The sequence below is a fragment of the Conger conger genome, chromosome 1, assembly GCF_963514075.1.
Source record: "Conger conger chromosome 1, fConCon1.1, whole genome shotgun sequence".
Lineage (NCBI taxonomy): Eukaryota > Metazoa > Chordata > Actinopteri > Anguilliformes > Congridae > Conger > Conger conger.
This window is the reverse complement of record NC_083760.1, coordinates 2,691,130-2,706,129: the sequence shown is the minus strand read 5'-3', so window position 1 is coordinate 2,706,129 and position 15,000 is coordinate 2,691,130. Positions and strand designations below refer to the sequence as shown.

General features: G+C 50.1%; 1 protein-coding gene across 4 annotated transcripts in view; it reads right to left on the bottom strand.

Moving 5' to 3' along the window:
* Positions 1-5,582: 5,582 nt before the first annotated feature.
* The window catches only part of map7d1a (MAP7 domain containing 1a), a 70,953-nt gene continuing 61,535 nt past the window's right edge, over positions 5,583-15,000 (bottom strand). For all 4 annotated transcript variants that reach the window (XM_061240190.1, XM_061240207.1, XM_061240199.1 and 1 more), the window contains 6 exons: positions 13,885-13,989; positions 11,691-11,741; positions 10,904-10,976; positions 9,454-9,541; positions 7,974-8,209; positions 5,583-6,224 (listed from right to left, as the gene is read on the bottom strand). In XM_061240190.1, the coding sequence (XP_061096174.1) occupies positions 6,214-6,224; positions 7,974-8,209; positions 9,454-9,541; positions 10,904-10,976; positions 11,691-11,741; positions 13,885-13,989 (564 nt within the window). In that variant the 3' untranslated portion in view covers positions 5,583-6,213. The remainder of the gene's footprint in view (positions 6,225-7,973; positions 8,210-9,453; positions 9,542-10,903; positions 10,977-11,690; positions 11,742-13,884; positions 13,990-15,000) is intronic.

Genomic DNA, 15,000 nt, shown 5'->3' with positions numbered 1-15,000 from the left:
ACCAGCAGGACCGGCCGAGTCTAAAGGATGCGTGTCCGACCCCGGGGTCATCAGCGCCTCTAAAATCACTTCCCTTCCTCGGGTATGGAGGGGCAGCCTGTAGCTAAGGTACATGACTGAGACCCGGAAGGTTGGTGGTTCAAGCCCTGGTGAAGCCACGATAAGATCCACACAGCTGTTGGGCCCTTAACCCCACATTTCTCCCTGGGCACTGCACTGTGGCTGCCCACTGCTCCTAAGTAACTAGGATGGGGGAAAATGCAGAGGACTTATATTTAAAAAAAATGATGCTTTAAATATCTTATTATTATTATTGAAGAGTAAAATGAGGTCACCGCTGCCTGTACTATTAATCATGGAACAGACACCTGCCCCCTTCCCAAAATACCCCCACCCCCCCCCCCTCCGCTGCTGAGTGAGGGGGGGGGGGGGGCGGAAACTTCAACACTACAACAAACTTCAAAGCTACAACAGTCGCCATCTGACCATCACTCCACACTGTGGCTTCTCGCACTCAGCGTTAGCGACGCGTCCGTGTCCTGGCGTGGTGTGAATCCGCGTTTCACGCGGCTGAAGTCCGCTGATTCACGCTCCGGTCTGTAAAAGGGCAACTGGGCCAGCGACCGACAGCTCTACATGCGAGAGAGGTGTAATCCGATCCGCCGCGTTCTCCTCGCGGCTTCCAGGACCTGCGCTGCCCTCTGCTGGCAGAGTTGTGTAAGGACACCCGGACGCGGAACTTCCAAGTATGGACGTTTTCTTATTTTTTTGATCTTTTGGAAAAGCAGCACATTTTGCTCTCGGGAGCGAAGGCTCAACGCTGCTCGCTGGTTTAACTTCAGCACGTGCAAAAAGATAAAAATAAACATGTCCGTGAAGAGACTGTGCAGAAGGAGGAGGAGGAAGGGGAACTTTTATAACTCCGTCAGGGAGAATTTGCTTGCGGTAAAAATCCATCGGCACGGTCCAAAAACGCTGAGGCAAATGCTGGAGAGGACCAGGATCTTGGCTAACGTGCGAACAAAATTTTTTTACCGTATCCAGAGCAAAGTCTCGGCAACATTCTCTGACAGACAGGACCCCTCGATTCCCTGACAAGCAAGTACGAAATCCCCGGATAAGGCAAGGCATTTTAAAAAGCAATCACTCATTAGCATCTAACGAGAGCTGTCGCCAATAGACAGGGCAGCGCGTTTTTAGAAGGCATAAATTCAGCCCGTAATGGACTGGATGAAACATCAGAACAGCAACCTAGCATATGACGACGGGTGTGTTTCACAACTGCAGTGACTGTGCCAACCCCTGTAAGAGCGGGGGGGTCACCCCCCCTTCCCCTCATTATTAACCCTGGGGGGGTTAATAATGAGGCGTATGCCTTGATTTCAGTCTTTTCACAGCATCCATAACAGGAGGCCCAACCCTGACTGATCCCCTACAAATGGGGTGTCCAATCTTATCCAAAAAGGGCCGGCGTGGGTGCAGGTTTTTGTTTTAACCCAGCAGTAACACACCTGATTATACTAATGGACTAATCGTGGTCTTTAATCAAGACCTTGATGAGTAGAATCAGCTGTCTTAGTCTTGTGCTAAAACAACAACCTGCACACACACCGGCCCTTTCTGGATAAGATTGGACACCCCTGCCCTACAAGATACACCAGTCACAGTAGGACTGGATCTCCACCAATCAGGAATCTCCACAGATTTGGACTGGCTGGTTCCGGGAGGAAGAGTGCATCCTGTTTGGCGTAGTTGAGTCAATAAGCCATCAGCCAGGGTATCGCGACTCTCCTCAGGTCAATATTGGGATGAAACGGTTATTAAAAAAATGTCCGTGTCACACTTTGCTATCCAGTCACAGGACCTGGCACACAATGTTTTCAGGTCCGGCTCAACACAAACATTGACTATTTTAAGGCATGCATTCACACTCAGAGTGGGGTGAGTGCAGTCTTAATGAGGCCTGGAGAAGGGACGTTATTCTGGGGCTTGGCTTCCCGTCCCAGATCCCCTGATGTTCTGTGGGCCGGAGGCGGAGGATGCCTCAGCCCTCCAAACACAATCACATGCTCACAGTGTGACTGGACACATCATTAAGTGTTCTGCTCATTATTTTTTATTTGACAACACTGGATATCTGATTCTGACCATATGACATCGGTCGGTCTACTTCCTGAAGGAAATGTGAAATCGGAACTTGGTCCAAGGTTGTTTGCGATCACACTCGAGTGCAGTCCAATGTCGCTGAAGCACAGCAACACAAGTTAAACGTTTGTATGTTTCGGCACCAGACCTGGGCCAAAATTAAAATGTCTCTAGTGGCATGAATAAAGTAATACTGTACTATTATTTATTGTATGTTTTCTAGCTGTACTTCTAATGTAAACTGTAATGTTGGCAGAATCAGATCGAGGCACCAGAAATGGGTGTAAACTACCATATGCTGCCATTGATACAAAAATCAGTTTGTTTATGTTTTAATGGACGATTGACAGGTCATTTTAGCTCCACCCATTACATGGCACACAAACTCACTCTCTCAACACTGGCAGAAGTTCCCAGTGCCCACAGCTGGTGAGCTCTTCTACCAGAAAGTACAAATGAATAAATCAGAAGAAAGAAATTAGGGGAATGCCCGTTGCCAGGGCAATTTGCGACAGTTTTTCCACAAAGACAGAAAAGCCAGCCTCATTGTTTGCAGTAGAGATGCTGGGTGAGATTCATGTTCACCAGATGTTCAGCGCTGCAGTTTGAACACTGAACATTCAGCCTCCCGACTACCCCAAGACAAATCATTCCAATTTCATGCATATTCTGAAAATTCACACTGGGGCATTGGCCAAGTACAATACCGTCGCACAATGGATGTGTAATGCTGTTTATAGCACGGGAGACTCCGGTTATAATCAGGGAGCAGCTGTGCCTGGGTTTCATAGCCGGTTTAAACTGTATTTCTGACACTTCTAGCCGGTCATAGCTGGCCCAGTTAAGCTGGCAGAGTAAGCTGGTGGACGAGTGGATTCGGTAGGAAAAGAGAGGAAGGCGAGCCAAAAATAATCTATGGTAATGGGAAGAGAGTAGAAGAAGACAGAGTGCAGTGCATTGTGGGGGATGTAGGCGATCAGGCAGCTCCACGCCCCAGTCAGAATGACGGCCTTTTTCCATTGGATGACCTCCACCGGGCCAAGGCCTGCTGTTCTGTGGCACGCTCCTTCCATCCAGCCTGGTAGGGAGAGGATAAGCAGGGGGACTTTGGAGAGAGGGGTTTGGCCGATTCCCTCGCCTCCTCCGCCTCCTTCTCCCATTGGCCGAACCAAAATGGCGGCACGTGGGTCTGCACCAAACAGCACGACGTGGCGTCGTCGGTAAAACTGGACTTCTCAGACTTTTCTGCAGTATCTGGTCCATTATCCAGAACCAGAACCGGTCCAACTGGCGTGGAGGTGAGCCGGGAGACTGCGTCCGTCTTTATTAGAGACAGAGGACGTGGTTTTCTTTTTTCTTTTTAAATAAAAAAAATCACGCTCGCGCATTCCAGCGCATTCCGGCCCTGCCACGTGTTTAACGCGGCCGGCAGAAGTGCGCTGGAGAAAGAGACACGAGCAGATCCTGAATCAATCAGAACGCAACGTGAATCAATCACAGTTGGACAGAGATTAATCCTGCCCAAATTAGAAAAGGGACAGGAGAAAATCAAGCGGAATGGAACAAAAAAGTAACCAGTAAAGGAATTGTAAAAGCAACGGATATGAATCAGAAATTAGTCAGAATAGGACCGTAATGAATCCGAAATGAGCCAGAACGAGACAAACGAATCGTAAATGAGTCAGAGCGAGACGATGAATCCCACAGGAGTCCAAATGGCACAGAAATGAATCGTAAATAAGCTCAAATGAGACAGAACTGAACCCTCAACGTGTCTGAAAGGTACAGACTTTACCCTGCCAGAATTCTCCGGGTCCGGCTAGAGACTGTTTCTCATCCCCTAAATCAGTGAGCGCTGATCCGGTTCAGATGCCTCAAACGGTGGCTGATGTTTTTTTTTATTTTTAAAACAGGGGTGGGACTCTTTCCAGTCCCGGAGGGCTTGTGTGTGTCTCCACCAGTTATCTAGGGTAAATGAGCAAATTGGCTGAACGCACCGACACTGGATCACTTGTAGATCAGACCACAGTAAAACGGTTCATCAGGACCATGAGACCAGTCTCTGGCTGTCATTCATGCGCTCATCATGAACTGTAGCTAAAATGTAAGATGGTGTATGAGTTAGGGCTAATTAAGTCATTAAGGCCAGAAGTTGGCATGGAAACCAGGAACAGACACCGCCCCCCCCCCCGGTTTAGAGACACAGCCCTGTAACAAAGAAAGATCACACGGCCTCCGTGCTCATCGGAAACCACTGGAAATTCTGCCTGCCCAACCCGGTCCACCAACCCCCCAGCCCCTACCCCCCCAAACCCACCGGCCCCTACTGACGCCACCCACCCAGCCACGCCCGACAGTGCCCGTTTCACTCCTCAGAAAGGTACTGTGAGTCACCTTCCTGGCAAAACTTCCATACTGTAAAAATAAACTGTCTTTACCGTAAAAGGTTTGTAAAAAAAAAAAAAAAAAAAAGAGCATTGTCACATTTTCAATGTCATGTTGAAAACCGGCCGCCCTGTAAAATTGCAGGATTTATACAGTATTCCCCTTCATTAGAAATGTTTTTTTCCCACCAGAAACACAGTTGTTTTGACCGTTTGTTGTTGCGGGACATTGCCTTTCAGGGCATGCTAGCCCACAGCGGTGTGGCTGTGGTTCTCTCTGCACCCCCGCCGGTAGCCGGACGCTGAACTGGGCGGCGGCGCTGAAGCAGACTCACGTTAGCGGGAAGCTGGGTTTCCTCACACTGCTCAGTGACCGTGATGTTGGTGGTACGGGAGTGAGGAGTGAGTCAGACGCTAACCGCAGCATAACTGCGTTGGCGGTAGGCTGGACTGCAGTGTGCCAGATGAGTTGGCGGTAGACTGGGTTGCCAGTTTAACAGTAGCACCAGCGGTAGCTTAACAGCACTAGCTGGTAGCATTTGCCGGACAGCACTATCGCAGTAGTGTTAGCTTGATTGCGCTATAACTAGCATTAGCAGTAGCTTGGCAACACTACAGCAGTAGTGTTAGCGTTAGGCGGCCAGCACTATAAGAGTAGCATTAGCGGTAGCAGGACAGCAGCATAACAGTACTGTTAACTTGACAGCACTATAGCTAGCATTAGCAGTACATCAGTAGAACAGTAGCATTAGCGGTAGCTTGATAGCACTACAGCAGTAGCATTAGCGGTAGCTTGATAGCACTATAGCCGTAGCATTAGCGGTAGCTTGATAGCACTATAGCAGTAGCATTAGCGGTAGCTTGATAGCACTATAGCAGTAGCATTAGCGGTAGCTTGATAGCACTATAGCAGTAGCGGTAGCTTGACAGCATTAGCAGTAGCCTGATAGCACTATAGCAGTAGCATTAGTAGCGAGGGCTCCTGACACAGGACGGAGATGCTTGATGTGTTATAATAACTGAAACAACATTACTGGTAAACGGACACTCAGCTCCCTTTCTTAAACCTTTTATTCCACAGGCTCATTTACATTATTCACATACACTGTACCCAGTAGTTACATTTCTCTTCAAGTTAAATAACTAAATCATTAAAGACAAAAATAACCAGCACGCTTTCATTTTCATTTTTTCATTTTTTTTTTCCTGTCGAACTGAAGAATAATAATAATAATAATAACAATAATTGTACTTGTAATGGACAAATACTGTGTGTGTGTGTGTGCATTTTCTGGTCTGATGGTCTACGATGAGTTACGCTGCTGTCAGTCTTTTAAGGTGGCAAATTTGGGGTGAAACGTTGCACTTGCTGTGCCATGTTGCCATGGCGCCGGGGGGGGGGGGGGGGGGAGGTGTGGAGATACATAGACTCGTCTGATTGGTGCTTCCCTCCGCTGGGGCGGGGACAGAAGTGGGCGTGGCATCTGACGTATGACGGACAGAGCGGTCGGGATGATGTCATAGTTCTGTGTGTAAGCTGTGTGGTGCGGAATCCTGGAGGCCGAGGCCCCTCCCCTTCCTCTCTCCTAAGCCACGCCCCCGCCACACTCGCTCGCTCTCTCTCTCGCTCTCGCTCGATCGCCCAAGGTGGCGTAAGGCTCGTCTTTCAGGAACAGGTCCCCTTTCACAGCACTTCTGTGGAGAGAGGGAGGGAGGGAGGGAGGGAGAGGGAGAGAGAGAGAGAGAGAGATTGGTTTAACAGTGTTAATGGGATAACATCTCTCCTAAATCCACATTGAGTGGTTAAGGTCATCGGTGACTCCTGACCTTTGACCCCAGGCCTTGGGCATGCCTGCCTGTTCCTGGGGCAGACCCCCCCCCCCGCCCTCAGATTTTGGTGTTATTAATACCCTCCTTTGAGAGCTGTCACCCCCTGCAGGGGCCCTCCTCAGCACCTCCTCCTCTCCTTTCACACTATTTATCACAGGCAGGCGGATTTTCATGTCAGAGGGGAACAGATATTTTAGACCACTACCCTTCTCCTTGATAAGCTGTATGCCATTGCTGCCTATCATTATGCTTTACTTTGGCTTAATTCATATCTACACAGTAGACGTCGGTGCGTCAGTTCACAGAACTCAATGTGATTCATTGATGGATTTTTGAAAAGGGCGTACCACAAGGGTCGTCCTGAGGGCCATTCACTTTCTCCACATTCTTTAACGATCTTCCACAAATCTGCTCTGATTCATGTAGTGACAAAGTAATTACATTACACTGCAGTTACTTCTGAACCTGATCTCTCCCGCTAGACCTGCCGGGGGTCGGGGGGGTTCAGATTCCGCCGCGAAATTAAGACTGTAAGCAGCAGCCCCCCCCCCCAGAGGTGCTAACGTTCCCAGCGTCTGTGAAAACCAGAGCCCCGTATCACACCGTGCAGAGGGGGCCGTACGCTGAGACGGACGCTGTAATGCGTTCCAGCGCAGTCAGCAGAGCGCCGGGCCGTATAACTTCAGTACCGGGACACTCAGATCCAGCGCTCCAGGAGAGCGTCGCGGTTTGTTTTGCACCTGAGGGGGTAACTGATCCATTAGTGCCAGTGCTTGGCCAGAGATAGAACTCATATGTTGTGTCAGGTGTGTCTAAATCCGTCCTGATCAGAGAGGAGTGAAAACCAGCACTGCCGGTCTCCAGGGCCATATTTCAGTGTCCCTGGCACATGGGGTTAGTGTGCGGTCAATATCATTTTAATTGGAGCAACGCAAGTACGTATCGGATACCGCGGACGGCCCGTTAGCGCGGAATTACACGTCGGAAAGTCGGGTATCGTTTCAAAGCTCGGAGTTGTGGCTGAACTGTCAGAATACACAGCAACGGCGAACAACATCATCTCCTAAATAGGTTTGAGTACATTTGCATTACGTACATTTTAATGTTCCCAACAAACAGTGCATGTTCCCACAGTAGCTCGGAAGCTTGGGGTGCTCAGAAAGTGTTAGTGTGACGGCTTCTTGCCAGCGGCTACGCTACTGGGTGCTACCGGGTAAGCACTGGAGAGCTCCCGAGTCAGAGCTACAAGCTTTAGCGTTAGCACTCTGCACTTTACTTGCGATATGCTAGGGTTAGCGTTAGCATTACTGCTACCTGCAACATGCTGGGGTTGGGGTTAGTGTTAGCATTAGCATTCGTGCTCCCTGCAACATGCTGGGGTTGGGGTTAGCGTTAGCATTAGAGTTACTGCTACCTGCAACATGCTGGGGTTGGGGTTAGCGTTAGCATTAGCGATCCTGTTACCTGCAACATGCTGGGGTTGGGGTTAGCGTTAGCATTAGCGGTCCTGTTACCTGCGACATGCTGGGGTTGGGGTTAGCGTTAGCATTAGCGGTCCTGTTACCTGCGACATGCTGGGGTTGGGGTTAGCGTTAGCATTAGCGGTCCTGTTACCTGCGACATGCTGGGGCTTCATGGGGCCTGCTTTCTTCAGGAAGGGCTCCCCGCCCTCGAAGGCCAGGATTGGCTCGGCCGGCGCGTCACTCTCCGGCTTCTCCCGCCCCCCACCGTTGCTGCCGCTGTGATTGGACAGCGTGATGATCTCCTCGAAGTCGGCCGCCTCCCCCTTGCCCGACAGGCCGTTCTCGTGCTTCAGGGGCGGGACCCCGTTCACGACGGGAACAGGAGCGCTGGGAGGGCAAAGGTCACAGGGGTTACCCTCCACCAATCAGAGACCAGCTACACTGACCACTGACCAATCACGCGGTCCACTGCACCTGCCTCTGGCCTCAGATCTATAGTCACAAGGGTCACATGGCCCAATCAGAAATGAGCTGTGCTGATGGACATTATACTCTCCCCACAAATGACATCCTCAAAAGATTATGACCCCAATACCATGAAGATAATTTAAAAACATCCCCAGAAGAATATTATATGATCCCAAAGCCAAGAAAACAACATGCATTTCAGTTTTGTCTATTGTAAACGGAACATTGAATAAAGTCTTTTTAAAACAAAAGTTTTTTTTGTTTTTTTTTGTTTATAGTTCATTTTTGTCCTCACATCTGCAGTTACTTACGGAAAGAGAATTCATTTCCTACTCATTTCACACAAAACATGATTACGCATTTCAGCGTTGCCCGATATTTTTCACATTTTCAGAAATGAATTTCAGCTGTGATCTTAATTTCCCTCCAACATCTGGAGTTTACGGACCTCGGGGGTTTCTAAAACCGCTCCATCAAATCAGGCTCTGATACCATCTCATCTGATATCTCTCTCTCTCTCTGGAAACATTCTGCAGTTTGTTTTTCTTTTTTTTACAGCCACTGCCCCCAAAGCACTGAAGAAATGTACAGCCTTATTGTAAGGACAGACAACAAATCCCAGATTGTGTGCCGGTTAGCATTAGCATGACCCTAATCGTCAATGGTTAGCATTAGCATGACCTAATCATCAATGGTTAGCATTAGCATGACCTCCGTTTCGCACTGTACACCGAATGATTAGCTTTCACCTGACCCTGATTGTCATCAGTATACATAATGTGTCACTGTACACCTAATGACTAGCATTAGCATGACCCTGATTGTCATCAGTATACATAATGTGTCACTGCACACCGAATTACTAGCATTAGCATGACCCTGATTGTCGATGGTTAGCATTAGCATGACCCTGATTGTCGATGGTTAGCATTAGCATGACCCTGATTGTCGATGGTTAGCATTAGCATGACCCTGATTGTCGATGGTTAGCATTAGCATGACCCTGATTGTCCATGGTTAGCATTAGCATGACCCTGATTGTCCATGGTTAGCATTAGCATGACCCTGATTGTCGATGGTTAGCATTAGCATGACCCTGACTGACAAGCCCTTGAAACCCCGGATCCGCCCATGAGTGCGGTGCAGCCGATCCCATTGGTTACCTCTCTTTGTCACTGCTCTGTGATTGGCCCTCCTCTGTCTCCTTATTGGACAGTGTGGCCCCGGAGCTGGGCTGGTACTCTGCGGAGCCTGCAGAAACACACAGGAAGAAAGCAGAGCGCCGTTAGCATTTAAACGTTAGCCCAGCGTAACGTTAACGAGTTCCTCCCTGATGGCTTTTCCACGGTGAGGTTTTTCGAGGCGGTAACAGAACGTTTCTCTCTGGAGCACAAACTCCCACAGTAATCCTGCACTTCCTGTTTCAGTCCCCCGCCATCGGACTGAGACCCAGGGCACAAACAGGCCCTGATTGGTTAATGGCTTCCAGGCCTCATCGCCCTGGTAACTTATGCCTGCCAGACCGCCCCGCCCCCCCCCACACTAGAGAGGGATATGTGGAAAACTCTATAATTAACTATTCAATATTTTTTACTTGTGAAGATGATGCCTTTGTCAAGAGTGGCAGCTCATTTGTCTCCATACCATCCATTGGCACATTCACACAGCTGGACATCTTTACTGTGGCTGTGGCTGTGCCCCCGAGTGGGATTCAAACCCACATCCTCTGGACTACCACAGCCCGGTTCCCTGACTTTCAGACTTTTTAATGCTACACTATTAACCCTTTAAAGATGTAAGATCACAAACGTGAGATTCGATTCCTTAACTGGACATTCCAATGCTGATGTCACAACCACTACTCTGGTGACTGGAAGCAGTGGAGATCGAGAACACTGACACTCAGCCTCTTTAAAACACATGAACACACCCCCCGTGAACACACCCTGCGTGAACACACCCCCGTGAACACACCCCCGTGAACACACCCCCGTGAACACACCCTGCGTGAACACACCCTGCGTGAACACACCCTGCGTGAACACACCCCCGTGAACACACCCTGCATGAACACACCCTGCGTGAACACACCCTGCGTGAACACACCCCCGTGAACACACCCTGCATGAACACACCCCCCGTGAACACACCCTGCATGAACACACCCCCCGTGAACACACCCTGCGTGAACACACCTCCCGTGAACACACCCTGCATGAACACACCCTGCATGAACACACCTCCCGTGAACACACCCTGCATGAACACACCCTGCATGAACACACCTCCCGTGAACACACCCTGCATGAACACACCCCCCGTGAATACACCCTGCGTGAACACACCTCCCGTGAACACACCCTGCATGAACACACCCTGCATGAACACACCTCCCGTGAACACACCCTGCATGAACACACCCTGCGTGAACACACCTCCCGTGAACACACCCTGCATGAACACACCTCCCGTGAACACACCCTGCATGAACACACCTCCCGTGAACACACCCTGCATGAACACACCCTGCAGGCTCTTAGACCCTCCCTGCTGCCTTCCTCCACAGTAAAAACCCCAAGGGCCCCTAGGGGCTGTCTGTGTCTGTGTTCTCACCTTTGCTGCTCTCTGTGTCCAGTTTGGCATCCTTGCCGTTCACCTGGGTGGCAGATGGAGGTTTGGCATCTTTCTGCAGGAGAAACAGACCCATGATTACAGCTCACTGAAGCACAGACAGAGCTCTCACCAGCCTGCCAGACCCTGGCCCTACCCCTACCCCTGCCAACACCAACACCACACACACAGTCTCTCTGAGACACACACACACACACACACACACACACAGTCTCTCGGACACACACACACACACACACACACACACACACAGTCTCTCTGACACACACACACAGTCTCACTCACTCACTCACACACACACACACACACACACACACGCGCACAGTCTCACTCACTCACACACTCACACACACACACACACACACACACAGTCTCTCACACACGCACACACACACACACACACACACAGTCTCTCACACACGCATACACACACACACACACACACACACACACACACACACACAGTCTCTCACACACGCATACACACACACACACACACACACACACACAGTCTCTCACACACGCATACACACACACACACACAGTCTCTCACACACGCATACACACACACACACACAGTCTCTCACACACGCATACACACACACACACACACAGTCTCTCACACACGCATACACACACACACACAGTCTCTCACACACGCATACACACACACACACACAGTCTCTCACACACGCATACACACACACACACACACACACACACACACACACACACACACACACACACACACACAGTCTCTCTGCCGTACCTTCTCTCCCGTGTCCGTCTTGCGTGTTCTCTTCATGATCTCCTCGAGACGCTGCAAACGGAGCGGAAACCAGACGCGGTCAGCACAGACAGGAAGAGACGCCGCGGCGTTCCCCGAGACGAACCGAACCCCAAATCCATCCCGCCTGCGCTCGCCGAACAGGGGGGGCCCCAAATTTAAACCAGATCTGAGTCATCGGGCCACTCCAGAACATTCTTCTGCAGAGCTCCCTCCCCGCTTCTGCAGAACTCCCCCCCCCCCCCCGCCCCTCCCCCACCCCTCCTCTGTGTGGTTTCAGACCCACAGCTTTGATCCAGAGCCTCACTCAGAAGCGAAGTGGGGGATTGTGGGTAAGCGCCTTGGCTCTGGCCCTGCTTGCCTGTGGGTAACAGTCTGGGACGTTTGCCGCGGCCCCGCCCAGGAAAGCTGGAATTTACCTCTACTGTTTGGGCTCAGGAAGAAAGCACACGCACAGCTACAGACACTGAACACTGAGCCGAAAGACTGCACACAGCATGCTGAAGGAATATGTGTATGACAAAATGAAAGACATATATACAGGATAATTTTGGACGTGTGTATAAAAGAGGGTTCAGCTTAGGTTAGTGACGATCCTTCAGTGGAATCAGACACCTTTCACAAACAGCTTTCAAACCCTCCCGGGGCGCCAGGTGTTCAAATGGCTGAAAGTTATGTGTACGGTCATGTGCTGGTCATGCGTGATACCAGGACACACGTGGCGTTTCCATACTGCACTGTGGTTCAGATGCGCTATGGGGTTTCCTGTAATTACGACGAGCAATCTGGCTTCTGCCCAGAGCCTGCCAAAAACACGGAACCATAAACAAAAGCATTGGCCTTCTGCGTGCCGCATACGTGGCCATGGCATGGTAAACCCACACGCTGTCGTTCACGGTCTATACTGCGTGATCATAAACGTCCATCAGCTTTTTCAACGACTGCTTCAACCTTGTGCCAAATGTTCCACAAAGAAATAACAAAGATACTATCAATTTCCTCTCCGTGAATCAGAAAAACGTGCATCAGGAACACACTGGCGCTGGGGTTTTCATGACAGTCACCGGAGCATCTCAAAGCCACAACGTTCCTGTTCCAGAGACTGTGTGGGCTGCATCTATCCATCCCTCTCTCCCTTTCCTCCCCCCTTCTCTCTATCTCTCTCTATCCCTCTGTCAATCACTGTAATTTGTTTAGGTTTGATGCACTGGTGTTTAATCTGAAGGGAAAGTGGAACTGGAGTTTCTAAAGCACAGACAGAGTGTGACACACACAATGCGCCATTATAAATGGATGCGTTTTAAGGAACCAATTAAAGAGGTAATGAAACTGATGAATGGCTACTTTAGAGATGCTCCAGGGCATTTGCTCTCCCTACACGCCCTATATCCTCCCTCCCTCTCTTTCCATCTCTCCCTCGTTCCTCTCCTGTACTTTCTATCCCTTGCTCTTCCTCTTTCTCTATCACTTCTCCTTTCCTGATACCCCACACTGCTGCCCCACACTGATACCTCACACTGCTGCCCCACACTGATACCCCACACTGCTGCCCAACACTGCTGTTCCACACTGCTGCCCCACACTGATACCCCACACTGCTGCTCACACACTGTTGCCCCACACTGCTGCCCCACACTGATACCCCACACTGCTGCCCCACACTGCTGCTCCCACACTGATACCCCACACTGCTGCCCCACACTGCTGCTCCCACACTGGTTATTTAATGTGCTGTTGCTTTCGTAAAAACCATTAGCTCTACAATCCATGACTATTCAGATGACTAACATTAAATATTTACACTCATGAAGAACCACACGGACTGGCTTTACTGTGCCATGACTCACTTTACAACTGAGATAAATCTCTCTCCCTCTCTTTCTCTTTCTCTCTCTATTCTCTTCTGGTTTTAGTTTGAGCGTCATTTCTGATTATTTCTCTTGTGTTGTTTTTGCTTTCTGTTGAAGACCAGCGCGCACCGCATGATAATGAGTGCAGGGTCATTCTGATTGGACAATGACAATGAGCGCCGGGTCATTCTGATTGGACAATGATAATGAGCGCCGGGTCATTCTGATTGGACAATGATAATGAGCGCCGGGTCATTCTGATTGGACGATGACAATGAGCGCCGGGTCATTCTGATTGGATGATGACCTCCCGCTCTCTCTCCCACCTTCTTGCGCTCCAGGCGCTCCTGCTCCTCCTTCTGGAAGTGTTTCTCCCGCTCCAGGCGCTGGCGCTCCGCCTCCTCCCGGGCCTTCGCCTCCGCCTCCTCTCTCTGTAACACGGGGGGGGGGTACGAGTCACAAAACTACATTTCCCAGAGGCCACAGCAGCTCACCGACTGACAGTTACATCACAGTGAGAGCCAAGCAACTGTTCCTCAGTAAACACTGAACTGGATCACTGGAAGACATGAGAAAAAGAGCATAAAAGAGCAACCCAGCCCAGTTAAGAGGCACATTGGAACTACATTACCCATGACCACTTGGCACCATGTCAGAACAGCAGGGGGAAAAAAATAAACTGTATATTTCTGTGTTTTTCAGTCTCTGGACAATTTAAATTTTTCATATTTTCCCCTAAGTTTAAAAACGGCGTGTTGCCGTGGATGTCGCTGGGTGACATAATGCAGTGGCATGAGGCAGTTAACCGTTTGGCCACCGGAGGGCAACGGTGGGATGTTTCTCAGGGCCGGAAGCTGAGCTGCTCTGGGTTTTTACCCTCCACAGCCCCCCCCAGGGGCGGACAGCCGTTCTGCTCGATGTGACGACCGCAGCAAACTCCACTCTACCCTCTAAACTGAGAGTTACTCCAATGGACCCATTTCAGCTAAGATTGCCTTTCCCCAAAACCCCCCAGACTGAAGTTGTAAAATATCATTTGTTATTGTTATGAATTTAATAGTGAGCGAAAAACAAAGAGGGGAATAAAGGAACAGGCGAGTCAGCAGGGAGCCATAGCTGCCTTTTCAGTACATGAGGCCGCTCTCTTTTAAAACTTTACACTCCCTGATTGATGAGCAAACATGCAGGCCTGAGACTATCCTTTTGACAGGACCGTCTGCCCCTGGGTGCTGTTGAGGGCAAAACTACAGCTAACCATCCGGAACAAAGCGCCCGACGTCTCTCTGCCGCCCTGCTGTGCTCTCAGGAACAGCGGGAGGTGAGGTTAGCGCTCTGAGATGCGTAGAGCTACCGCTGTGCACGGTTACGTTTCCCATGTTCACGCAGCTCTTTACAGCCGACCTGTGAGTGCGGTCTGCTGCTCAGGGAGCAGGCCCTACAGC